The following is a 25,855-nucleotide window of genomic DNA, read 5'->3' as shown; positions in this document are numbered from 1 at the left end:
AGCAGAGGTGCCTCAGAGGCCATCTCCTGAAGCCAGCAGTAAATGCGTAGCAGGAGTGCTGCCACATTTTGGCTGTTTGGGCTGTAAGGGAAGAGGAAATCTAATCAGGCGCCTGGGACAGACTGGGAAGTGAAGGCTTCTTGGCTGCTTCCTCCTGAGGAAAAGGCTTAGGTCTAATAGATCTAATTACGTTATTTCTCTGTTTTATGGTTGCATCCATTTGTTTAAAAAGTCAGTAATCCTTTTATACCAGTCCTGTAATGATTATTTAATGTCTGGCTGTTTGTGAAGCCCGCCGAGCTGCGTGAAGGGAGGATGCTTCACCACAGGGAGTCCGCACGGTTCCTCCACAGGCCGACAAGCTGGGCCTGAGAGCCTCGAGTGGGGACCTTAATTGGGTGGCCTTGAACACACAATGTTCATTTTGTGTTTTATTTGCCCACCGAATTAAATTTGCCGAATTAAAATAATGGTAGTTCTCTCCTTTGCAAACTGCTGCGATACGTAGGACTGTCTCATGGTGAAACGCTGGGAGAGGACTTCTGCAAGGATAGATATTCACCGGCTAGTGCTTGGTTAGCAGACGCTTTGCCGGTGGCCAGTGGGACCCTCAGCTCCGTAGGAGCCATGGCACTTGTTGGCAGCAGGCAGCTCCATGGGCATCGCACTCCGCGCCGGCCTCCCTGTGCCAGCCGAGGGGATCTGCTCCCATTGCTGATGTTTTCTAACCTCTTCCTTTGCAGAGCCCCTGAAATCATCCTCGGTTTACCATTTTGTGAAGCAATCGATATGTGGTCATTGGGATGTGTCATTGCAGAGCTGTTCTTGGGCTGGCCGTTGTACCCGGGAGCTTCAGAGTATGATCAGGTGGGTATGGACATTGCCCTGGATGCTGGTAAGAGCACGGATGTTCACGGTTTGGAGTTTTTTTCCTATCTTTTGTCAGAGTGAACAGATGCAAACTTTTTCTGTTTTGCTAATAGGGGATACGTGATGCTTACCCCCTGCAAAGTCAAATTTTTAGTTCTCCACCCGGGGTGTTTACTCTTGGTAACCCGTGTGCTCTTTGGTACACTGGCTTTTAAGAACTGACTAAGTGAAATCTCAATCAAGAGTCAATGCTGCTGTTGACTGGAGAGCTCTGTACATGTCTCTCCTCACTGAGCAGAGCAGGCACCCTTTCTCTGCTGCAACAGCAAGTGTTGAATAAAGGTTTATTTGTTAGAAGAAACTGCACGAACTCTGCTGCCTTTCATAACCCCTTTTATGAGGGTGCATATTAAAAGCAATGACAAGAAGGAGAACATTCACAGCGGTGTAGTTTTCCAGTTAATATAACCTGTCGTACTTCTCTCCCTATAGGCTTTTATGCTCCTTTTGTAGTTCTAAAAGCACAGCGGCTGCTAGAGCCAGGGCTGCAGAACACATTCCATTCCCATGGTCTTCTTCAGGCTGATAGTAACTGTCTGTAAATGCAGCCTGGAAAGAGTCTGTTTTCTTTTAGAAAATTAAAAGAAAAGAGCAGGGTAATAAATAATTTTTTCATATATGAAAATGTTTCTTTGACTTTTTTTGGTCACTAGTATTTTTTTAGTCAGAGCTTTAAAGGTGAGATTTGGCACGGTAAATAACCCGCAGTGAAGAGCAGGGCCCTTAGCAATTCCAGAGGAAATCAGAAGTAGCTGAAAAACTAACAAGCGTTTGAAAATCACAGACCAAGCATGAAGAGTAGATTTCTTTCTCCTCCCTGCCTCACCCGAAAAGCCATAAAACACGCAGCTGAAAAAGAAATCATGATACCTACCTGCCCAGCTGAACTGCCCAGCAGAAAGTTTCCTCCATTGAAATACAGTGAGGGCTCCTGAGGAGCTGGGAGAGGGGCCAGGGCTGATGCTGGCCCCTCGCTGCAGCTTGAGTGGCCCTGCAGCGCTGGCGCTGGGCTGCGGGCAAGATCCTGGTGCTTCTCAGGTGCACGAGCTCTGATGGACATAAGGAGCTGCAGAGCCAAGCAAGCCACGCTCAGTGAACCAGATCCTGAGTGCTTGGAAGAAACCACGGCTGCTTTTTATGCCTTTATTTATTTAATTTTTTTTTACCCCTCTCGTCTCTTCTCTCAAAAACGCCTTTTCATTGTTTTCCCTAGAATTTTCTGAGTAGATGACTATTTTTAGTAGTTTTGCTGAGTTTGCAGCCATTTCACAGAGCGAAACATTCAGGAGTCAGGAGACGCCAAAGTTAAGGTTTCGTGTGGCACCCCAGGTGTGTGTGAGATCAGACTCTAATTGTGTAATCACAGACCCTTTCTCCTTTGAATAAACAAATTAAAGTCTGAGATCCTGGAAACACACATGTAGCATCTTTTAGCTGTGTGAGTGACAGTGAGGTCATACTCATGGAAGTAACCCAAATAACAAATGAAGTCATGTTGGCAGTAGAGATGAAGTACTTTACATACCATGAGGGTGTCAGTTCATTTGAGTGTATATTTCATCTCAGTTCAAAGATAGTCACTTCATAGTCCTCTGTTTTGAACTTCAAACTGCTCCTTGTTATGGCTGCGCTCTCAGCTGGGGGAAAAAACAGCAAAAGTTAGAGCACAAATATCAAATTGTTGAAATTACCTCCTGGAGAGGAGAGCGTGACATAAAAAGGTGCAAAGCGGTGAAACGCCCCATTGAAATCTGAGTGTGGGTCTTCCTCTATGACCTCTAAAATGTAGGGACTTTCCTCCCTTTATCCGTAGGCTTTGTGGTAGCGTACCGTAAGGGTGAGTTTCCGGTGATGTACGTGATAAATGGAGGGATGCCGTACGGGAATTCTCTTTCCTGTCATTCCTTGCACTGGGGTTTTTTTTGGTGAATTCTAACTACGCGCTACATTTTCTCTTTCTTTGTTCTATTGTTTTAAATGCCTCCTGCTCTCCTTTAAGGAAGACCTCCAGAGATCTTCACAGGATGAGCAGTGACCTCTCATCCTTCTCTTACAGATTCGCTATATTTCACAGACGCAGGGCTTACCAGCAGAGTATTTGTTAAGTGCAGGGACAAAGACTACGAGGTTTTTCAACAGGGATACAGACTCACCATATCCTTTGTGGAGGCTGAAGGTAAGAAGACGTTCCCTTGTTTCTTTTCCCTTGCGGTTGTTGGTCAGAAGCAAGGAGACATTCAGGTCACCTCAAAGCTTAGGTCTCTGCTTTTTGCAATGCAGCCCAGGCGTTGGGGTGGGTACAGCCTGAGGTAAAACTGCCATCCCCAAAGTCTGCGGCGCTCAGCCCACCTGCTTGGCACTGCTTTGTGGGAAATGTAAGTCTGGGTTTGACCTGGAAATCTCCCTCTAAGTCGTCAATGAATTGATGTGTAGTTTAAATGAAACAAGCCCTGGGCAGACTTTGCTCTAGTATCTAATGCATCGGGGGGCGGGGGGGGGGGACGACAGAAAGCATTTTAATTCTGACAATCAAACCCGCTAGTAATTCAAGTGAGCCCTGAGTCTCTTGTACCGGCGTCTTTGTCTGCATTCAGTCCCAAGGGGACAGGCCAGTGGGCTTCTGGCTGTAAGGATGGGGTGAGCACGAGAGACCTCTGGGACTCACGCCGTACTTGGGAGGATCCTCTGAAAAAGAAGAGATGAATCACCTTGTAACACAAAAGATGTCATATATCTATAGCAGAGATAGTGTAAATGTTATCTGGTCAGGCAAGAGAGACGTGGTGGTCTCTGATGAGGGCAGGATAAGGCAGAAGCTGGAAGTGGCATAAAACCCACAGCTGATTGCAGGGCAGTTCTAGTCAATGCCTGTCTCCTGTTTTGAGCAGACACCGGATGATCATGAGGCAGAGACGGGGATTAAGTCGAAGGAAGCAAGAAAGTATATTTTCAACTGTTTGGATGATATGGCACAGGTAAGAGCATTGGTGAGTAACCAGCCAGACTGCTTCACATGCTTTCAGGCAACACTAACCAAGGGGAACTACATGATTTTTCTGTATGTGCTATTCTTGTGCCAGCTCCTGAGGCATACCAGAATTTGGTCTACCAAATCAGCTTGTTGGTAGGGAAAGCTGCACATAGGGGCATGTGGGCTCCATGTAGTAAAGCAGCTTTGGAAAACAGCGAAGTCAATCTCTGACTGTCAAAATCCTGTGTTTTCTCTTGTCTCTCCAGTGCTCCTCCGTGCAGCCGGTGGCAAGTCACTTACTTCTGTGTGCTTTAAGATTTCCATTTGTAAAACAGTGACATTGGAAATAACCACGGTGGCCGCAGAAGAGTGTGCTGCCTGTAAAACATGGCTATCTGGGGGAACGGGGAGTACCAATTGATTGTGTCGGTTCCATGGGGTTGTGAAAGTTAATTCCAGCGTAACCACTTCTGCGACTGGAGTTCGTGCTAGCAAACAAACTAGTGCGCAAAACTGGCACAACACTAGCACAAAACTGGAGCTTGTGCTAGCAAAGTCTAGGTGTTGTAGCATACACAAGCGAACATGCAGAAACAGAGGACTGTATAAATGGATGAAATAACATAAAGGGCTTTTGTTTTCCTGGCACCTGATACATGAATGGGATGTTTCCTCTAAACCTACTGACAATTTTTATTTATTTTAGATGTCTTTTTTGCTCACAGGACACATAGTTAAGTGTCTGATAACACAGTCCTGTATATGATAAATATACTGATTATCAGAGCTTGCCTGCTACCACATGGAAGCTGTTCATCTTCAGTGGAGGGTGACTAAGTGTTTCATTAGCCATTGACCCAAGCGAGCTGAACACTTAACAGTCTGCCTAGAGATCTGACATGCACAAGCCAGATGACTAGCCACCGCGGAGTCTGCCGTGTGACTTCAGCAACTACCCCTTTAGACAGGGAGGCTTGCAGGGCATGTGCTTCAGCGAGGCGTAAACACGGTTTGCTGGAGACCTCACCATCTGCTCTTTCCCTTTAGCGCTCACCCTTGTCCTTTCTCCTTTAGGTGAACATGACAACAGATTTGGAAGGAAGCGATATGTTGGTGGAAAAGGCGGACCGGCGGGAGTTTATAGATCTGTTAAAGAAGATGCTGACGATAGATGCAGATAAGAGAATAACACCCATTGAAACTCTGAACCACCCTTTTGTCACCATGACGCACTTGCTCGATTTCCCTCACAGCACACAGTACGTGGCTTTCGTTTCCCTTGGGTTTTGAATTGAGGGATGAAGAGCAGAGCTGGTTGTGGTGGAGACCAAATGTATCTGAGGGGCATTATTAAGATACTTAACCCCTAAGTTTTAATTGTTTCTGGTTAAAAAGAAAAAGAGGATTGCCAATTCTTAAGGTTGCAAGAGTTGTGTTGTAGGTGCTTGGCATTTAAAACACCGCAGAGTGTGCTACATTCATTATGTAAATACTCAATAATTACATATGTTTGCATTAAAATGCAGAAGAAATTATGCAATTAGTGCTGAAAGTATCAGTATATCTCAGAGTAATATAGTCCTGATTGTTACTGCAGTAATCAGCCTTATCTGCAGTGGGGAGCCGACCCTTCTTCCCAGAACCTTCCCATCTTACAAGGGTCAGTTTGGGGCTGTTTGCTTTTTAAGGGAAGAGCTTTTTCTGCAGCAGGCTGGTTTACAGGCGCAGGCAACAGGACAAGGGGTTCAGTTTTCAGCTTTGTTGTTGCCCGCTTATGTGACCTTAAATGCCATGCTTTGACCTCAGCTGACACATTTGTGGAACGGAGGTGGACTCCTCTGCCCGGTGGAGATATGAAAAAGTGTTGTGCCTTCAAGCCTGACTCCCCCTTCTCCTAAGGCTGTGTCATGGAGCGCAGCAGCCTGAAATGCAGGAAACCTGCGCCCAGCACATTGCTCTTGTCCCCTGGGCAGTTCACGTAGGGCCAGGCTTCTCGGGTGCAAATGAAGGCAGACACGTAGCAGGAGTTTTTCCGAAGTCTTCAAGGGACACCCAGCTTTGGACATCCTGCTCTACATCCAGCTCTGCAGTTCAAGGTGCTTTTGCAGGCTGTGCAAAAGTAAATCAGGCAGCAGAGAACAGTTACTGGCACAGCACCATACTTCATTGGGCACCACGTGTTTAAAGGCTGTGAGGAGCTCAGGTACAAAAAGAAAGGGGACTGCTTAAGAAGCCGTAGAGTATGTTTGTGTGGATGCTGCAGAGCAACAGGTTACTGGGTGTCAGTCACCTCTCCCGTCCGTATGTGTGCTTTTACTTTTCAAGTTCATTTAAGGTAATTTTCCTTCTGTGAAGGAGCTGTAGCTGCCTTTTTGTTACATTTATCACAAGATAAGAGCAGCTGCTTACCAGAAGGTAGTGGGTGCACAGACTGTATACACCCAGGCTTACCCTGCACAGACATCTTTGAGCATTGTTATCTATAAGTAGATAGTAAGTGGTAAATGTAATGAAAACAAGATGGGAGATTGTTGTGCTAAATAGAGAGAAAGTAAGTTTCATGTAAGAACATTCATAAATAAAAAAAAATGACAGTATTTTCTAACAGTGTTAGTTAGCATCATATACAAAAGTCTTTTAATTCGCAGCAGTCCTTCCTACTGTGCAACAACTGATTGCGCAAGATACGAGAGATTTGTGGCATAATGCATTGCCATCAGAAATCTTTCCGCTAACGCAGCAGACCATAATCACATCTTCTTTTTTGAAGTGCTCACTTGTGGCTGCTCAGGCAAAGCCCCAGAAAGGTTGAAAATATCACTGGGGCCAACAGCAGTGAGAATTTTACCTGAATAAAAAAAATTAGCATCAGATCTCTGAATACTAAATGCTGTGCCAGCCGGGTGTGTAACCCTGCGCAGCCCCTCCGCGTTGGAAGCGGTGATTGGTAAAGAGAGCAATAAGCCGTAACCAGCGTGGCAAGCTGATGGAAATTTTGTCTGTGACTGCCTGTGGTTCTGTGAATAGAAACTTCAAAGCCTCGAGAGATGCAGGGAGTTGTAATCTCTCTTGAAAGTAAATCAGGCAGCAGAGAAAGTGAGAATATTTGGAAGATGTAGCTTCTGGAAGGAATCTCTGCTGTGGCATGCTTCAGAGAGGCTGCAAGTTTGAGCAGCCCGAGAGGGGCTGTTCCGCTTACTTCCGAGCACACAGCAAAGCGCGTTTAGCTCCCCATTTCACATATTTAACTGCCTGGCTCTTAAATTGTTGGGTACTCCTCAGTCTTTCTGTCCGTTTTGCTCTGTCACTGCCTTCTTTTTTTTTTTCTTTCGCTTTAAAGTAGAGACAGAGAACACAGTATTACATTAGTAGAGATTATACCTTGTTTTATATATATATATATAAAAGCGGTTGGTAACACGCAGTTTACCATGTACAGAAAATATACTCTTTCCAATGCTCTCTGCTTTTTGGAGGGAGAATTATATTCATACTTAACTGGAAAAATGCAGCTCATTTTTAGTCTTCCATATTTGTTTGATAAGTGTTTGATTTTTCTGAATGTTCTGCGACCTACAGATATTTCATAGTTCTGTAAATGAATGCACATAATGCACCGCTATGCACAGTGTCCTGAGCCTGTCTTGTCTGCAGGTGTTTATGGGACAGATCCAGTTACCAAGATATTACCTGTAAGAGAAGAAAGATGACCATGTGAGTAAGAGACAAGACAGGGATAAAAAGATCTAGGTCCTCTTCCTGACCAACCTTAGGGATCATATAAGGGTCTTCCTTTTGAAGGGACATTTTGTTTCTTAAAAGTTATGTGAGGATGTGTTTACCTCCCTTACCTCTAACAGCTTAGATCGTTACAAAAGAAATTACGCATACAGCTGATTTTTTACAGCTACAGCTGATTTTCACTGCTTGGATTTTCTGTTTTTCTGGATTGGGATAACGGAAATAAAATAAATGCCTTCATACTTTTTTGGGTTGTGTTTCAGACTCTGAGGTCACAGTTGTAAAAATAATTATTATGGAAGAATTGTGGAAAACCTCTCTTGGTTTTCAGTCCTTGGAAAATGAGATTTTATTAAAAATACAGTTTTGCTCAGGATTGCTATGTTGTTATCTCTTAAAACTCCGTATGCTTTGGTATCCCAATTATAAAAATGAAATATCAGCAGTTTCGTTTACCAGACACCTAGAGTGCTCTAGCAATGCAGAGAGTATTTCATCTCCTTTACTGGGGATACAGAATATGATACTTCTCAATTTTTCCATTGCTATATCAGTAACATTTAAAGGAAGATCTGTGTAGAGGAAGAAGCTGTAATCTTCCCCCCCCTCCCCGAGAGATCCAGTTCTCAGTCTGAGATAACCTCAGAACCTGATTCCCTCGAGATGTTGATGAATCTGATTTGGCATAACCTTTTGCGATATGAATCGTCCCGTTGACTGCCAGAGGACAGCTCATGTGCTTGAAGATAAGCATCTACGGAAGTGTTTAGCCAGACAGGGGCAATGCTTTAACTGCTTGGCTGGACTTAGATGTCAGTGAACTACTTTTTAAAAGGAACAACGAAGATTTTTCAGAGATCTTGGTGACCAAGAATAGTAAAATTCTTCCTTGCAAAAGACTTGTAAAATTACCTTCAGGCTTACACTAAGGCAGAAAGCATGAGTTGTCTTTTCCTCTTAGGCTCAATCATCAGGGAAACCAGTATTTTTCTGTCTTGCTCTCGGTCTCTTTCACTCTCTTAAAATAGCCACTTTGTATTTCTTGCCGTCACCTGAAGACCGACAGATTTGCTTGCTATCTGTGACTTACGTCACAGTGCTTAGACCCATGGGGGCACCGAAGAGTCCCAGAGCAGCCACTCTCATCTTGACACCCATTTGTCCCTCTTCAGTACAGGGTTAACCTGACTCTCACTGGTTAAGAGAGACCTACAAAAAAATAGCAAAGGGCTTTAAGAGCCTAGAAAGTGCCAAGCCTGCCGTGGAGACCTAATGCAGGGCCACTATGATGAACTGTTGCCTGTGTTGGTCGGTTGGTTGATTTTCTGTTTCTTCCTTGTCCCCCTTTTACACAGTGTCAAGTCCTGCTTCCAGAACATGGAGATTTGCAAGCGGCGGGTGAATATGTATGACACAGTGAACCAGAGCAAGACGCCATTCATCACCCATGTAGCCCCAAGCACATCGACCAACTTGACCATGACTTTTAACAACCAGCTGAACACAGTCCACAACCAGGTAAGGGCATCGATCAGAAGCAGCCAGTGCTTGAAATGATTATGTCAGTAGGGTCTAGACGATGAAAAGCGAAGTAGCATCCCATTTAACGTGCCTGCAAATAGATGGTACTTTTTTACTCTCCTTCCTCCGCTCTTCCTCATTCTCTTTTCTTCAAGCAAGCGGTAATCTTCTGACATTTTGTGTGACGGTGAAATGTTGCCCTCATTGTTTATGTTGTTGTTGGGAGTGATAAATCCTGCTTACTTGGGAAGTTGCTATGGGGAAAAGCTCATTAGTCCCTTAATGCAGCAAGCAGGACTGCGCTCCCTGGGTCAGGCAGCAGTATTTGTGGTCTTAAAGCACTTCTTCAAATTGGCATTGAAGTCAAAAGAATTTAAACCCTTCTGTAACAGACACAGCACTGTAACCGATCAACATGAAAGAAAAGTTTAGTGGTTATGTTTCTTCTTATGTCTCATTGGTTTTACTCCAGGTGCCACAGTTGACGTGGAAACCCTGTGCACGTACCCCCGCTCTGACTAAATTGCACTCTACATTGGTGGGCTCTGGCTTTGTAATCATGCTTTGGACTCTTGTATTAGTTTTACGTGCCCCAGTGTTGGGGGGTGCTGGGCTGACGGATTTGATGTGACTAGCAGGCTAAGTTGTTTACTGCGGTACTGTATTACAGCAGTGAAAGGAAACTCTCCAGGGACAGCACTCTAGGAGACTGAAGCTCAAGAAATAGCTACTGTCTTTTAAGCCTTTTGGGAACCGGCTGCTCAAGATTCACTCCAGAGATTGCAGGTGGCGTTGCGGAAATGGTGCTTGGAAAAGCAAGGGAGCTAAAGGATTCTGTGTAAACGTACAGTGTGTTCCTGTGTCACTCAGAAAGCCAGACTTCATGACTCATTTCTCGATACATGTGATCACAGAAGGTCTTCTGGAACAATTCATTAAGCAGATGCAGACAGAGATAGGTCATGGCTTGGTGTGATAGGGTATTAGTTACAAACACCAGTTCCCTTTCTTGGCTGTTTCTAAGATGCTGACTAACGAAATGCATGCTACATGCTCGCCTAGGTCCCAGCTGCAGGGCAGAGACACCATTTGTACCACTAGTAGGAAATGCAGACTTGCTTTCGTTTCCTCACAACTCCCTTGATGTTAAGATTGGCTGTTGGCTGGGGAGGTCCGTGGAAATCTCTGAGTTCTCATAAGCAGTGTGTGTTGTGAGCAGAACCGGTATCTCCAGTGTTTCTAGAAGTGGTAGAAACATTTCCAGGAAGGGTGTTTTAATTTGAACCAGCTCTAAACCTTTCACCATTCTCTTCAACATACCGCTCATCTTGGCTCGCTGGTGCTCCCTGTCTTGGCGAAATATCTGGGGATTGCCTCCTTCCAGTTACAACTCCTGAGATCAGGAGTTTGGGACCTGTCATGGTTGCTACTCGGTGTGTTGCACAGGGGAACAGATTGCCCTTCTCTGCCTCTGCACAGAGAGAGGAGAAGGAGGAAGAAATGTTTCGCCATCACATCCCTCGTGGCTGTGGTTGTGGCTGTGGTTGTGTCTGTGGCAGTGCAGCATGGGTACCATTCCCAGGCCCAGTGGCAACTGGGGCAGCACGAAACACTGAGCTTGCTGCCTCCTGCAGCCTTGATCAAAGCCTCATCCTGGGTTCATATGTTCACCATGAAAAAGTGTTGTCTCACCTGTCTCCAGCAGTGATGCTGGTACGTTTGGATGGGAAAGGTGGGCTCTGGTCTGGTAGAGCCTAGTTGCCTAGACATGAATGCTAAGGGTGTATTTTTATAGAGCAGTGGCAGAGCTGTTTAGGGGTTGTTAGTGTCTGCAGCTGTTACAAACTCAATCCAAATGAAAAGGAAATCACCCTCAGATTTCTAGATGTTTTGCAGTACACTGGGCTGATTTTTGTGGCTTTGCAACATCCCTTGCTGGAGTTTCTGCTCTGAGAGGTTTTAAAGTCAAGCCAAGGGGAGTTTGGACTTTGAAAGTATTACCTACCGTTATGCCTTCTGATTCCTTCAAATTCAAAACATATTTCAAGGGGCATGTGCCATCTTAGATAGCTAGTAGAGGAAAGGCTGGAATGAGTCTCCTCTCGCAGGATGAGGCTCCACAGGGCATGGAGGTGCTGAGTTTCTTTTACCTAAGAAATGTACGCTTCTTCTAGAGTTATGTGCATGATGAGAGAACAACATGATTTGGGGATAGTAGCATTTTGTGAACCCATCTTCTGTACGCTGCAAATCAGAGCCAGTTGGGCGATAAAAGGGGCTACAGTTCTGCTCTGGAGAAGGCACTGTGTCTCCGAGCGGTACACAGCAGCGCTGCGTGGCTGGAGGTCCCGTGGCGTGGTACAGCTGCAGTTACTCAGGCAGATCGTGCTCCTTTCCCCATCACTGCCCTTGCCTCTCTACTCCTCAGTGTCCTGTTCTACCCCCTTCTTTGGTTTTGGTTTGCTGGTTTTTTTGTTTGTTGGTTTTGTTTGTTTGTTTGTTTGTTTGTTTTTTACTTTATCTTACTCTATTTTACTTTTTTATTTTATTTTTGGGTTTTGCTTCTTCCAACGTACCCATCTCCCTCATTTTTTTGTTTGTTTTTGTTTAATTCCCGTCATTCCTTTAGACCACCAACCTGGCTCCCACCTCCTCCAGTGCCACTATTTCCTTAGCCAACCCCGAGGTCTCCATACTAAATTACCAATCTGCACTCTACCAGCCCTCAGCGGCGTCCATGGCTGCGGTGGCCCAGCGGAGCATGCCCCTGCAGACAGGAACAGCGCAGATCTGTGCCCGGCCCGACCCCTTCCAGCAAGCTCTCATCGTCTGCCCACCAGGCTTCCAAGGTAAGTAACGGCCTCACCAGGTCTTGGCCAGTTGCTGCTCCCTCCCCACTGCTGTTTCAGCGAGCTCTTGTTGGAAACAAGCTTCCTTAGTGCAGATCGTATGGTAGGAAAAATGCTGACCTAGTAAATCAGCGCAATGAGATTGCTGCAGATGGAAACGTTTGCAACAACAGAGGATCTTGCAGGCACCTCCAACATCATGAGTTGGAGGTGGCTGCTCTAAAACAATGGGGCAGGCACTGAGAAGGGCTTGGGGGAGAATATGTGATAGTTTTCATCCTTTGCCCTGAACAGAGTGTGAGGCTCATCTACGTCACTTTGGTAAACTTGAAAACTTTCCCCCACAACAACGATAAATCAGTACATAAGTAACGGGTTCATCACTTCTCAGTGATTCAGTTGTTAAAAGAGGAACTCAGGAGGTTAATGCAGCAGCGACTGTAGTGCTGGTGGAGATGAGAGTTTGCCCCGGTAACATACACTCGTGACAATTTATCATTACCATTCCCTCAGCTCCAGCCCTGCTGCAAACAGCTCTGCCTGTGTATACCGGTGGCCGGTACCATTGTCAGACAACTTGTGTGATGATCGGATTCAGCCACTTGTCCTTCTCTTGACTCTACATGCTGTAGCAATTTGGAAAAATTAGCCAGGTGTCTGTAGGAAGTGGTCTAAATAGACCTTGGTTCAGCTGGTGCAACTTCTGCTCTTCATTTCTACAAGCCTGTCTGTGGATCAGTCTCTAGACACTTGTTAAATGTTCTGCAAGATTATCAAAGCTCTTTTGAACTAGGAGAGTTTAGCTAGACCTCTTCTACATGGTTAAAATGCATCTCAAGGGTTTGACTTCAGAAATGTATTGCTAGAACATGTAAGCTAACGTCTTCCACTTGCTGTCTTGAGAAAGCTCTAAAGCAGAGGAGGTAGCATAGGCTGTGCCACATGCTAAGGTGGTCAAGAGGGAAGTTTCCTCCAGCTCAGTTAGGCTAACGCGTGGCGGAGTCAGCAACGGTTGGAGTTTGGGGTGCGCTAGATTATGCGGTCAAATCAGAGCCTTTTTAATATGAGTCCTGAGAAGCTGTGCAAGAGAAAATCACCTATTCCGATCAAGGCTGAGTGAGTGCGCAATTCTGGATTCCCATCCCGCTGTCCCACTTGGGTCACAAGAGAGCATTCTCACATACCAATGGTTTTTGGCTGGAAAGGACCATTTTCTGTTGTCAAACCAGAGAACATGGGGGAAGAGAAGCCATTCCCTCTCTTCCTTTTCTCCCTGTGCACATTGTATTGAGATGTTTCCCACGGATTTGAGGTACCCTAAAAATAGAAACTCAGTTAATCCCTTAATATCTTTGTAAATATCTTTGCTCTACCCTTACGCGTATGTCATGTTTATCAACATTTGATGGGCATCTCTGGGCTGGGGTGAAATAGGTGAGGCTCTGAGAACCTGATTTTTTTTGAGGGACTGAGCACTGCAAGTCCACATTCAAGTGGACATCAGCAAACGCCCTTCGGCACCTCTGAAAACCAGACCCCTGTTCTTAGCAGTGTTGTTGATGGCTAATGCTGTACCTTTTGTATTGGTGGAACAGGGTTACAAGCTTCCCCTTCGAAGCATGCTGGGTATTCAGTTCGGATGGAGAACGCCGTTCCCATTGTCACTCAGGCTCCTGGGGCCCAGCCTCTTCAGATCCAGCCAGGACTCCTCGCACAGGTAAGTAGCTCTGAACACACCGAGCTTGGTGGGTATTTTTTGTATTGTTTAGCTCTTGGAGGCTCATGAGAGTAGCTTTCTCTGAGAGTCTTCTACGGTGCAGCTCAGAGACTTGGGCAGCCATATAACGGTCTCCAGCTTTCTCCAAAATGTCCAAACCTCCCCCAGTTCATTGTTCAGCTCAAAGACAATGTTGCAAAAGTCTCTGGCAAGACCTTCTTTCCTTCTGCTTCTCCACTGGAATCAGTGGGAGGCTTCAGGGGAAGCTGTGTCAGGCCTCTGCTGAGGAGGAACCAGTAATAACCTTCCTGCATCCTCCTGAACTCGCGGTTTCAGTGGTAGTTTGTGGCCAGGGGTTGTGCTAGGGAGTTGCACGCTGCTGATAAATATCTTTTTGTGCTTTAAGTTTGCGCCCTTCTGTATTATGAGCTGCCCTCTGCTCTTAAGTTGTGAGGGAGATGTAGGGGGCAGAGGCAAGGGCCCCACAGCCCAGCAGCTCTCCTTGGCAGCAGCGCTTACTGGCACAATTGTCCAAAATGCACTCACAGGAAAAGCATGGTTCCTCCCAGAAAAGCCCCGAACGGGAATGGGTACCACCAATCACATGCACATCCTCAAGGGGAACTCCAGCTCCTCAAGAAGGAGGAGAAGTTCATTCCTGCTTACGCTGGCTTCAGTGAATCTGCCCCTACTGGTTTTCAGCTGATGCCATGGTATCTCTGCCAGTATCAGGCATGTTGCTGGCAGGAAAAAAAAAAAAAGGCACCTAGTATAGTTAGTTTTAAGTTGTACAGACTGGAAAAGGTGACCTACAAGTCAAAAATGCATGCCTCTGACTCAGGATTGGTTAATCTGTACCTTAATTAATGCCAGTGCCTTCATACCTAATCAGGTACCAGCAGACTTCAGGGTTTATGCCTGTGCGTTGCATTGCTGGGGTAAGACTGTTGGTGCAGTTGCCTTTCTTTGCCAGCTGCCAACCACGCTTGTCTGGTGAAGACGGATCAAAACACAACTTGCAGCCTGTGTGACTTCCATTAGCTAACGTGCCCTGCCCCTTCCCGATAGCGGAGTCTTTGTTAGAGGGCCGTCTGAAACATCAAAGCTACTACCTCTCTTGTAGCCTGTCTTAACAACCTGTGTGGCCGCCTCTCTTGTTTGGTAGGAAGGGAGAGCCTGACAGGCAGGGGGAATAAAAACAATGGCAAAGCAAGAAGCAGTCTGTGCCGGCACCGTTGCAGGCACCTAGTGCTTGTGCAAGAAGCCAGCCAAGGCAGTGGGTGAAGGAGGTGACAGAGCTTTGCAAGTCCCCGCCATTCTGCCAGGCCTCCCGAGGTGTGCTGTTACATGGGGCCTGAAGGAGTGAGGGTCGGGTCTGAAGCATCCCAAAGGCGGCAGTATCCTGAGAGATCTTGGTACCTCCAGCTCCATTCTTCTCGAGGTGGTCTTGTTGGGTTCACCACGCGGTCAGTGGGAGGGAGGGAGTGTTCAGGAGGAGCTTTATTACCAATCTCTGTGCTGCCCCTGCTACATGAACTCCCATTTCACGGGCTGTCCCTCTCATACTTTCTACTGACGTTTTATTCACTGTCACTTCCACAAGAGAATTTCAGCTGTTTCTGAGAAACACTCCTCGCTTGCATAGATTTTTAATTTCTGATTTAATAAAAGAGAGGCAGTCTGCCTGTTGATATATCTGTCTGTCTCACGCAACGAGAAATGCTAGCTGCCGCTCTGATGGCAAGGCGCTCTGATTGATGCCGGTGGCATCTGGTGTCCGCGGGCCTCGCTCGGTTCGGGCTGAGCAGCTGGTCTGATAAACAAATCTGTACCCAATTCCAGTTTCCTGAGTGGAAAAACACAGCTTCTTTGTAATGCATTGTAGTCACATCTGATCTCTGAGCGGCTGCGTGTGTCTCTCTCAGCAGAGAGCTATTCCTCTCATGCACAGCTGCTTATCTAAAGCTCTTCAGACCGGACCGCGCGATTGCTGCAGCTACTAGAGGGACTGTTCCCAGCAGAGAGCGCAGCACCTCCGGAGCCCACTTCTGTCTTTCCACCTGTCTTATTGCATTGTGCCTCATCAGGGGGACCTGTCTTGTTCCCCTGATGCGGCACAATGCCGCTCCTTGTGCTCCCAACGCTGTGGAGTAGCTGTGGGCTTTCTCCCCTGCCCAGCACACGGTGCAGGTCACTGTGCTTGCCCGCATCAGGGTGGCCGTGGCTGGCAAAGCCTTACTGCATCCCAGTGCAGCCGGTGTCCAGCTCTCCCTGCGCATTTTGTATGAGAACAGCAGTCCCCGAGGAGGGACAGGGGAAGGAGCTCCAGGAGCTGGAGGGACCCAGGGCAGAGGCAGTGATGGATTTGGAGCATCATCTCTGGCACCTGTGTGTCCACAGCCTGTGGCGTGGAGCTAGACAGAGCAAGCAGCCTGCAAGATGCAGAGCCAGTGGTGAAAGTAACTTATTTGTAACTTCCCTGCGTCTATTTTCACCCTCTCAAGCAAGTGTGGTTCACGTACTGTATGCACAGAGACCAGTCAAAGGAGACTGATCCTGTCTTTACAAATAGCTCTCTGCAGCTTCAGATCTCGAAAGAGGCAAAGCTGTACAGTTTTCTGGCAGGCTTCCATAACGTGACCCAGAACTGTCCCCTGTCCTTGAATAATGCCCCGAATTCTTGATTTTTCTCTCCTTTTAACGCCTTCCCAGCACCACTTCTTCCCACGGAGGTCCTGCCCACCGGCTTTCAGAACAAACATGCTTACTCCATTAGTCATCCTTGCTGTACATCTGAAGCGGGAGCTCTGTCCCGCTGGGGGACCCACCACCTCCCGAGCGCAGGGGCCGGTGCCGTGCTGCGCCGCGGTGGCACAATTTCGCAGTAATGCAATAACTGAGACCAGGCTGTGGCTGCCGGCACAAGCCTCCCGCGTGTAAGCACAGCACACTCTGCTAGTGCATCAGCCTAGACAAGTCTTATCTGCAGATTAAACGATTCAGTGGTCCTTACCTAATAAGTGAGGAATTTGTGCCTGGACCCTGATACTGCATCTAAATTTATGCACTGCAGTCGGGAATGGAGCTTAGATTTGTTCAGTTCTCTTCCTGAAAAGGGAGGAAGCAGTTCGCTCTGCAAGTAAATCCAGGTAGTCCCCTGGGACTGACTGCAACAGTAGTTTAGTCTCCTCTTTTAAATCAAAGCTGGGGAAAAAAGTGAAAAAAAGAAAAGGGAAAAAAAAAAAAGCTTTTTTGCTCCCTGATCTTTTTGTGTCTTTGCCTCCTCCTCCTACCTCCTCCAAGCAGCACCAGTCTGTGGTTGTGGCTCCTTAGATGAAGAGCTTTCAGGAGCCCTGTGACTGTCCATCCTTTGCAGATGGTGCCGAGAGGCCTCATCGTAGCAGCCTTTTCATCTAACTCAGCAACAGGGAAAATTACGAGACAGTCAAACTTTGGAGCAGAAGTGGGAAAAGGGGGAGGGGGGCGTTGAGGGGTGGTGTGATGTGGTGGTTGTTTTTTTTTACTGGGGGATAGGAGGGGAATATAGGAATAGTTAACAGGATTCTTGTGAAGGATGGTGATGGGGACAAATGCATGTCTGGAAGAAGCCTCTCCTCTGAAATTTAGCCTCCTTAGAGCTGTGAGATAACACAACATGGGTCCAATATAGGGGTGCTGTTTGGGACTAAGGACAGCCGTAGCCAGTACCCTGGCATTCCCCAGCCCAGGCTGTGAGAAGCTGCCAGAGCTACCTTCAGGCAGCACATAGCAAAGAAAGTTTCCCAAGTCAAAAAACCAATCATCTGACTCGCAGTGTGGAGTCACAGGAGCAGGACGACCTGCGTCATGCCTGTGGCAGCGCAGCTGGAGGGATGGTTGCATAGCAAAACGATGGCTCAACTCACAGGGCAGAGATTTCCACCCCTGCAAGCGTGGGGGCCCACTCAGAAACAGCTGGAGAGCACACGGAGAGGAGAGGCACGTGATGTGTAGCTATGCACGGCTCCACTCTGCTTTGGCCGGGGGGCTCCTGGTCAGCTGGAAGCAGGTGACTGGGCTCTTTGGCCTGTGTAGCAAGATGTTCTTCCTGAGGAGCACTCAGTGACCGACACGCACTCCTTTTCGGTATGCCCAAATTCCTCTTTTTTTAACTCCTCACTGAAGTCTTGCAGCCCCCTTTTCTCTTTCCTGATCCTTGAAAAGTTGGTTCTTCTTTAAGTTCCTTTAGGTTCCTGAAGTCTTTTAGGTCCTGTTGGGGTGGGAAGGGAACTTTGCTGTAGGAGGGGGAAAATAACAATGGCACCATAGAGCCCAACTGATCTGGAGAGTCAAACTTGACAGGTGCTAAAGAGTTTGATGTTTGGGTTGAAATGCCGATCAGTTTCGATCCCTCCCGTTCCCAGTTTAACCTGAAACACAGTTGCTGCTTTGGATGGCAGGGTTTTTTTTCTCCCCTCCTTTGCACTCTCTGTATTGATAACTTTTACTGCTTTTACTGTGGTTTCCTAAAAGTATTTGTCATCCATGACTGAAAAGTGGTAAGAGCTAGGTAGTATGACCGTGATCGTTATTAGGAGCCCCCCAGCTGAGCATGGACCGCCACCACACTCGGTGTAGGATGCCTCTTGTTAAGAAATGGTTTTCCTCTGTCCCACAGCAAGCATGGCCCAGTGGCACTCAGCAGATCCTGCTCCCTCCTGCCTGGCAGCAGCTGACCGGGGTGGCCACCCACACTTCTGTCCAGCATGCCACCGTCATCCCGGAGTCCATGGCGGGCACCCAACCACTGGCAGACTGGAGGTAAACTGGAGGCGCTGGCAGGCTCCCTGAAGTACCCATCGATGCTGGAGGAGGCGTGAGAAGAGCCGGGGTGGGAGGGATGGGGTCTTGCAAGGCTGCAGACTGGGAGTATAAGGGTAGGAGGCTGCAGCCTACAGCCATCCTGTCTGGGAGCTATGGGCAGCTTCTCCATTCCCGGTCCTTGAAGCGGAGTGCCGTGCCCACGCTGCTCCCTTTGGTCAATTCCCTGAGGGAAACGCTCCTTCCTGGGGGGACTGGGAGCCCAACGGGCCCCAAAGGAGGGTGCCTTGGTGAAGGTGGTGGGAGCCCATGGAAGCGCCTGCCGAGGAGCCGCCGGTTGCATTTTAAACGTGTGCCTGTCTCCCCCCTTTGCAGAAACACCCACGCTCACGGCAGCCATTATAACCCCATCATGCAGCAGCCCGCGCTGTTAGCTAGCCATGTGACTCTCCCCGCAGCCCAGCCCGTCAACGTGGGTGTTGCCCACGTCATGCGACAGCCGCCCGCCGCCACCACCTCCTCCAGGAAGAGTAAGCAGCACCAGTCGGCGCCCCGGTGAGTGTGCCCGGCTCCCGGCGATGGCCTCGGTTGTGGCGTCGGGGAGGCGGGTGGTTCTGAACGCAGTCCCTGCAGTGCAGGTGTGCTGACGAGGGCGGTCGTCTCTGACATCTCTGGGGCAAGAATCAGTTTGTTCTGTGGCCCACAAGTGATAAGATCACGTTTTTTGTGAGCTACCTTTTGTAAGAGGTAGCCAGGTGCATTTTATACCCAGTGAGCATCATTTTGTGGGGGAGTCAATGGCTGGAGGGGATGCAGGGTGGGAGACACAGTCCCTGTTCAGCTCGTTATGCCCTTCTGATTACCTGAGGCCTTGTAGTCACCGTAATTAGAAATGTAACTGTATTCTCAGGTCAGCGTGGCGCAATGCCCAGTTGCCACGCCTTTTCTTCCCACATCATCTCGAAGAAGCGCTCCTGAGTGCAGCGCCTGCATTTCCCCAGGGTGGCGCATCTTCAGGAGCACCTGCCTCGTGTGCACGCAACATCTGCCCTTTCAAAAGCAATGGAATGATGACCTGCCACCTTCTGCGCTTTAATGCCATGCAGAGTGGAGGACTGGGGTGGCTTTAGGCCATCTTCAAGCTCTCTAGCCCCTAACGTGGGGTTTTGGCCCCTGTCTTCAACAGTACACACCAGCAACAGATACCCACGCTGGCCTATTATTATGGCAGCTCAAAACAGAGAGCACTTTATAAGGGTATCTATCTCATACAGGGTGTCCCTAGACACCTAAATCTGTCAACTCTCAGTAGGACCATTTGACTCTGGGAGGAGGAGACTGGGTTTTGGTTCGTGCTATGCTGTGTGGCACAACTCAAACGGCAGGGTTATTGCAGCGCCTGTCGCAGCCCTGGGATCTTGCCTAGAGGACAAGGCTGTTTAAGATGTATGTGCAGCTGCTGTGGGGAAAGTCCTCTGGGCTGCGAAACTAGCACATTTCTTTAAAAAAAACCAAACCAAAACAAAACAGTGCAGGGGAGAGAACCAAAATGGGTCACCACTTGTGCAGTGGCAAAAACAGAGGAGCTTGTGGTTTTCCTGGGTGACTGGACTGGGGCCAGAGGAGCTCTGAGTTCACAACCAATTTGACTCTAGTTAAGAGGCCACTATTTAAATCCTTCCCATTTATCTGCTCTCTAGTGTTGCGTTTACTTTGGGTGGGCTCCAGCTGTCTTAGTCCATTCGTAATGTAGAGCAGAGGCAGCTCCGTCCCCAGCAAGCCAGCAAAAGAGAGAGGCTTTTGCAACCAGTGTGCCCGCGCAGGGCCTCCCCTCTCCCTTCCCTCTCCAGGGGCAGGGTGGCAGTGTCCAGGAGGAATTGGACACTTTCGGAGCAACGGGGTTTCTACAGCTTCATTAATTGTGATGCTGTTGTAGCCAAATGAGGAACGTGCTCCTCTGGAGAGGAGGGTACTCCGTGCCGCTCATTGGTATTCAAAAAGCACTGCAAATGCTACTGTGCAGCCATTTGTTATGCAAAAGAGCCTGTGTAAGTTGATATAGCGTGATACGTCCATAATGACTTCCTTTTGATGGATGCCACCTATTCCTTTTGTTAGCTTCTGGGCCAAGCTGAACATGCAGCCGCCGAGGCCTCACTGTAGAACAAAACCAGAACTTTGTTTGCTTCCTTTTGGAACCTGCGAATGTTCTGCAATAGGCAGAAGAAATACAAGTTTAAAAAAACAAAGGGAAGAAAGAAAAGGTGGGAAATGAGTGAAATGGGCTTAGCCAGTGTGCTTTGGTAAATATTCCCATCTCCAGACCTGTGGTGCACTGTTTGGTGGACAGGTTCTGTGTTTGTATCCCTGATCCAAGTGGGCCCTTTCCAACTGTCAGGCCCGCAAGCTGAAGTAGGAAGACTGGGGAAAAAAAAAACAGGACTTGAGAATGTTTTTCTACTGCATAATAAAAAGGTTGTTCTTTTCTTTCTGATTTATATATGCTGTATCTGCTGCCTCACGTGGGAATGAAATGAAACAGTATCTGTCCTCCCATCTGCGTGCTCCCATCCATGGGACTCCACTGTCCTAGAGGATGAAGCGTTGGGAAGGAAATGTTCATTGAAAAGATTCTTAAACAGAAAATTAAATTTTCAGCTAAGAAAAGCAGTTTTCCTGATAAATGATTGTTGTTTTCCACAACAAGTTCTAATTTTACCTTTAGCTTTTTCTGGACAAAAAATATCTGGTCACGATGCATCCATGCAGGATACAGGAGAAAGAGATTATCATTTGGATTCTTCCTTCTTCTGTGACAGCCATACTGTGCCTGCCTGTGTTTTGTATGTCTGGGCTGTGTGACTAGCCTCTGCTTCCCAGCGCAAACTCCTGGGAGGCCGCATTGCTCATTTGGAAATTTCTGGGGAAAACAAAACTGAATTTTTTTACTAGGAGAAACTACTTTTCAGCCAATTATATGAATAATTCATGTGAGGCACTCTGTCCTTTGAAGAGGTGACTATGCCAATTTTGCAGTTTTCCTAGACTCCATAAATCAGTGCCACTGAATCAGAGACCAGGAATCAAAAGCCACGGTGACGGGCAACTTAAGCAAACTGAGTTTTAACCAACTAACAAGCTTTCCCGTTTCCAGAAATGCATCCACCTATGAAGTTTCATCCTCTCAATCCATCAGCTCGCCCCAGCGGTCGAAACGAGTGAAGGAAAACACGCCTCCCCGCTGTGCCATGGTGCACAACAGCCCTGCCTGCAGCACCTCCGTCACCTGCGGCTGGGGCGATGTGGCGACCAGCACCACACGGGAGCGGCAGCGGCAGACGATAATCATTCCCGACACCCCTAGCCCCGCAGTGAGTGTCATCACTATCAGCAGCGACACAGATGAAGAGGAGGAGCAGAAACATGCACCCACCAGGTGAGCAGTGGCTCTCTGCACTTCTCTGTGTGCAGGAGGGAGAAGCAGGGGCGGAGAAGTACTGGAGCATCCCAGGAGTTGCTGTAGGGTCCCAGGAGCTACAGCTGGGTCTCAGCACCTGGGTCATCTTTCATTTGAGAGGAAAGATGATGGGGAGGGTAAAATACTAGCTAGTGACTCCGTAGACTTAGGTGACGCTACCTACCATGCTATACATTTTCTGTGTGACCTTGGAGAAGTGTAGTAGTCTCCCTGTGCCGTAGTCTTTCATCTGTTAGAGGAAATAATAGTTTTGTCTATCTCTCAGGACTGTTGAAAGGAAACTGTAGAGATCCTGTAGTGATGAGCCTCTTTAAGTCAGATAGCTGCTCATAACAATGACAAAAAGAAGGGCTTGGAAGGAAGGTAGCTTAAAATTCCCTTTTCTCTTTCTGAGTGATCTAGGCATCTGTAAAGAGCATTAAATGACACCTTCCATATGTGCTATTTTCCAAAAAAAGGTCCTGAAAACCAGTCAGTGGTTGTTTCATAAACACTCAATAATGGTAAATACATTGCAGGAGGTTTGCTCAGTACTGATTGTGTTGCCAACACATCCCCGAACTATTGTCTTAAGTGGCAGAAACTGATGGCTTTTCGACTGACGCTGCAGAGGCAGAGATGAGGCTGTAAAGACCGTGGTGACCGAGTTTGCTCCTCAGACAATTAACTCACCTGAGTGAACAGTGCGGCCCAGGACCGCTGCCACTGCTGATCATCTACTGTGGATGAAAGAGAACTTAATTTTCCAGGACTGGCTTTTCAGCACCTTTCATCACATGCAAGCAGTATAGGTTTCCCATCTGATGCCAGTCACAAGCCATCACTCTGCTTTATAAGTTGTAGAGAAGTAGCCTTGCGGACAGCTGAATAATTATACCATCTTTATGTTGGTAATTGAGCTAGGAATTTTTTAACTTTATCCCTCCCGTATTGTCGAGAGTGAATTAGTTTTTTTATTTATTTAGGACATGCTCTATGGCAGATTTTCCTTTAATCAGTGGAGATATCTATCTGTATCTCTGCATCTCTGCACTGCGGTGATAAGTAGAGCACCGCAAATGTGCACAGAGCAGATGAGATGCATTTGGCCTCAAGGAGCTAAAAATCTGCAAAGAGGAGCCACACGGTTCAGGCACCAAGGGCTGCAATTTCAGCCTGCCTCCTGCCAGTCGCTCCCCATTCCCCTTCTCCCTACCAGCGAACTCCACCGGGCAGCGGGAGCTCAGTGCCTCTCACGTTCAGGCTTGCCATGAATGCAATGGTTATCGTGGGGAATTGATCCCAGGGCAGCGTAAAATATTTCGCTTTTTAAAAATAAAAAAAATTGCTACAGTATTCCTTAGTGTGACAGGGAGAAGAAAGCGTCTTTCCAGACAGAGCTGAAGGTCAGGGTGGAAGTCAGGTAGACTATAAATAAGGAGTTCCCGCTTCCAGGGCTCTTCTGGGGAAGGAAGGGCAAGATAAAAGAGATGCTAAAAACTAAGGGTGTGAGGTTGGGCAGCACGAAGAGGACAGGTATCTCAAGGGCCATAGGAGCTGTGTGCAAGCATGTTTACCCATGCTGTTGATCCCAGGCTTTGGGAAATTATATGCAAATACTTATACTTACCGCCTGGATATCATCTTGGGTCCAGAGCTGGGTGGAGAGAAGAGCTGGGATCCTACAGCCACTTCAGCTAATTGTTGTCTCCTCTGCTTCAACTTTGCTGCCATCCGACCAGTTTCTTCACTTGGCGTCTCTCCAGGGGGACAGACAGAACGAAGTTCTGGAAAATACCTGGAAATCAAGTTGGGAATTTGGGGTATTTAAATATTCAGGCAAGGTCTGCCGAGGGGCTAGGAAAGTAGTCCCAGGAGCCAGACTTACATAAACAAACTGGCTTTGATATGACTAGAGCATATTCAGGACACGTTCCTGCCTGGGATCAGATCCCTGGCTACTTTTTGTATCCATATGGCATATCTATGCAGAGTGCCAGGGCGACAGCATTCCTGGAAGGCCAAAGCTTAAGAACTAGATTTAATTTCTGAGCCATGTAGAGACATTTTGCGCGGACACAGGCTGTTCTCAGGCACCTTTTGGAATTCCAGAGTGAGTTAAATTGCCGGTGCGGATGTAACCAGAGCAAGTGGAGAATTAGGAGCAGACACACAGATGGAAAACAGCACGTCCAGAATGAGAATTTTTGGTTAAAGTCTCCAGGAGAGTGAAATCAACTCGTTCAATGCTTTTCAACCTGGGTGTCTCTAAGACCAGATTCTCAGCTGGAGTAACAACGTAGCTTCCAGTCAAGGAAATTGAATCAGCATTTAATGCCAATGAACTTTCCCCCTGCCAAAGTTGAGGTCTTTCTCACTGAAAGCGCATCACATTTGGGAAAGTACCTCCAAATTTTCTTACTTGTCTATTTTTTTTCCTCCAAGAAAAACGGGAGGGACAGTGAAGTATGTGCTTTAGTATAATCGGTGCCCAAAGGTTCAAGATCTGAGTCAAAAATGAAACCGTGCAAAGAATGTGTTGTCTCACCCATATTTATGCAAATATTACTCTATTGGGCAAGAGCTGTGGTGTGGGGGTGAAAAATAAGGAATGACTTGCAACATGCTGTTGGTCACATCCTAACAATATTCGCTTCTTCTAGATTAGAATACAGAAGTCATATGGCACTTGACAGATCCAAGTTAATTGCCTGATCCCATCTTATTGATAGCAGTGGTATCTTTGCATTAACTTTACTCACGTTGGATCAACTCCTGAATTTGAGACAGCACTTCCTTGTCTTATTTCCTGTGGGGTTAGAAATGTCTTTTTGACCCCTGAGACTAAAAATGTTTATTTTATTGATTGCTCAGCAAAGCGAGATTAGAGCTACCTGTGGCTGTGAGAAGTGGTAGATCCTTCGAGGATGTAGGAGTTCGTAAGTCTCAGTTTAAGAAGGACTGGTAATGCTGATAAATTATGATATTGCTGATGCGGTAACGGAGCCCTACAGCTGGGATTTACTCCGACAGAAAAGCCTCTCTGTAATACCAGAGCAGCAGAGAGTGTTTTTCTTGTACAGGGGATGCAAATTTTTTATTGGTGAAAGAAAAATCTGAAGAATTCGGTGTGATATGGGCAGAATTTTCCTTTTCCTAATGAAAAGCACAGATGTTCGAGTAGGATGTTTATGAAATAGCAGCTGACCACGCAGGCAGGCCAGCACGATCCTCCTTTGCTCGCATGTGTTTTGCACTGTTGATGAGTGTAGCTTGGTGTAATCTTTTTAAAATCAATAGTCATCTGAAAATGTTGGGCTCCTGTTGGGTAAAGGTGCTGGGGAGGTGGTGCGAGGTGGGCTCTGGAGGATCTGCTGGATGGAGCCTTGTCAAAGGGGGCCATCTGCTGGGCCCCGGCCCCGCGCCTGGGGTGAAATCACAGAGAAGGGACCTCAGGTACAGTTCGGCAGGGGCAGTCCTCAAGAGAAATGGTCAGAGATTTTCAGGGGGCAAATTCCTGATTTAAAAAGTCAGTTTGGCAAAACTAAGGCTTTTTGCAGGCTACATTGAGATTTTTCTAGTAATATCTCCAACACAGGGAAATCTGGACAAGCTTCAAAACTACAAGAAGTTTTAACTTTTATTTATAGGGGAGAAAGTGTTAGGGGATTAACTAATTAAGGGGAAGACTTCTCTTTTCTGATTTAATGGAGGAGGGTTTTTTTCTTTCAAAATGTAAGGAAATAATAGCAAAAAAATTGAAATGTTCAAAATAAAGAGGGAACATTTTTACTGAATGAAATTGGTTTTAGCTGGTAAAAACACGTGCCCACAAGGTTTTGCATGTGACATTTTGTCCTGTAGAACTG

General features: G+C 47.2%; 1 protein-coding gene across 4 annotated transcripts in view; it reads left to right on the top strand.

Moving 5' to 3' along the window:
- The window catches only part of HIPK2 (homeodomain interacting protein kinase 2), a 132,461-nt gene that overhangs the window by 96,594 nt on the left and 10,012 nt on the right, over window positions 1-25,855 (top strand). For 3 of the 4 annotated variants that reach the window (XM_063320423.1, XM_063320432.1, XM_063320419.1), the window contains 10 exons: window positions 744-867; window positions 2,987-3,106; window positions 3,819-3,905; window positions 4,976-5,160; window positions 8,998-9,160; window positions 11,793-12,012; window positions 13,608-13,729; window positions 18,387-18,529; window positions 18,905-19,084; window positions 21,684-21,965. In XM_063320423.1, the coding sequence (XP_063176493.1) occupies window positions 744-867; window positions 2,987-3,106; window positions 3,819-3,905; window positions 4,976-5,160; window positions 8,998-9,160; window positions 11,793-12,012; window positions 13,608-13,729; window positions 18,387-18,529; window positions 18,905-19,084; window positions 21,684-21,965 (1,626 nt within the window). The remainder of the gene's footprint in view (window positions 1-743; window positions 868-2,986; window positions 3,107-3,818; window positions 3,906-4,975; window positions 5,161-8,997; window positions 9,161-11,792; window positions 12,013-13,607; window positions 13,730-18,386; window positions 18,530-18,904; window positions 19,085-21,683; window positions 21,966-25,855) is intronic. The other variant, XM_063320438.1, reaches the window with a different exon arrangement.

This window comes from Chroicocephalus ridibundus, chromosome 1 (genome assembly GCF_963924245.1).
Source record: "Chroicocephalus ridibundus chromosome 1, bChrRid1.1, whole genome shotgun sequence".
Classification (NCBI taxonomy): Eukaryota; Metazoa; Chordata; class Aves; order Charadriiformes; family Laridae; genus Chroicocephalus; species Chroicocephalus ridibundus.
Note: the sequence above shows the minus strand (reverse complement) of the source record. Positions and strands in the feature narration are given on the sequence as shown.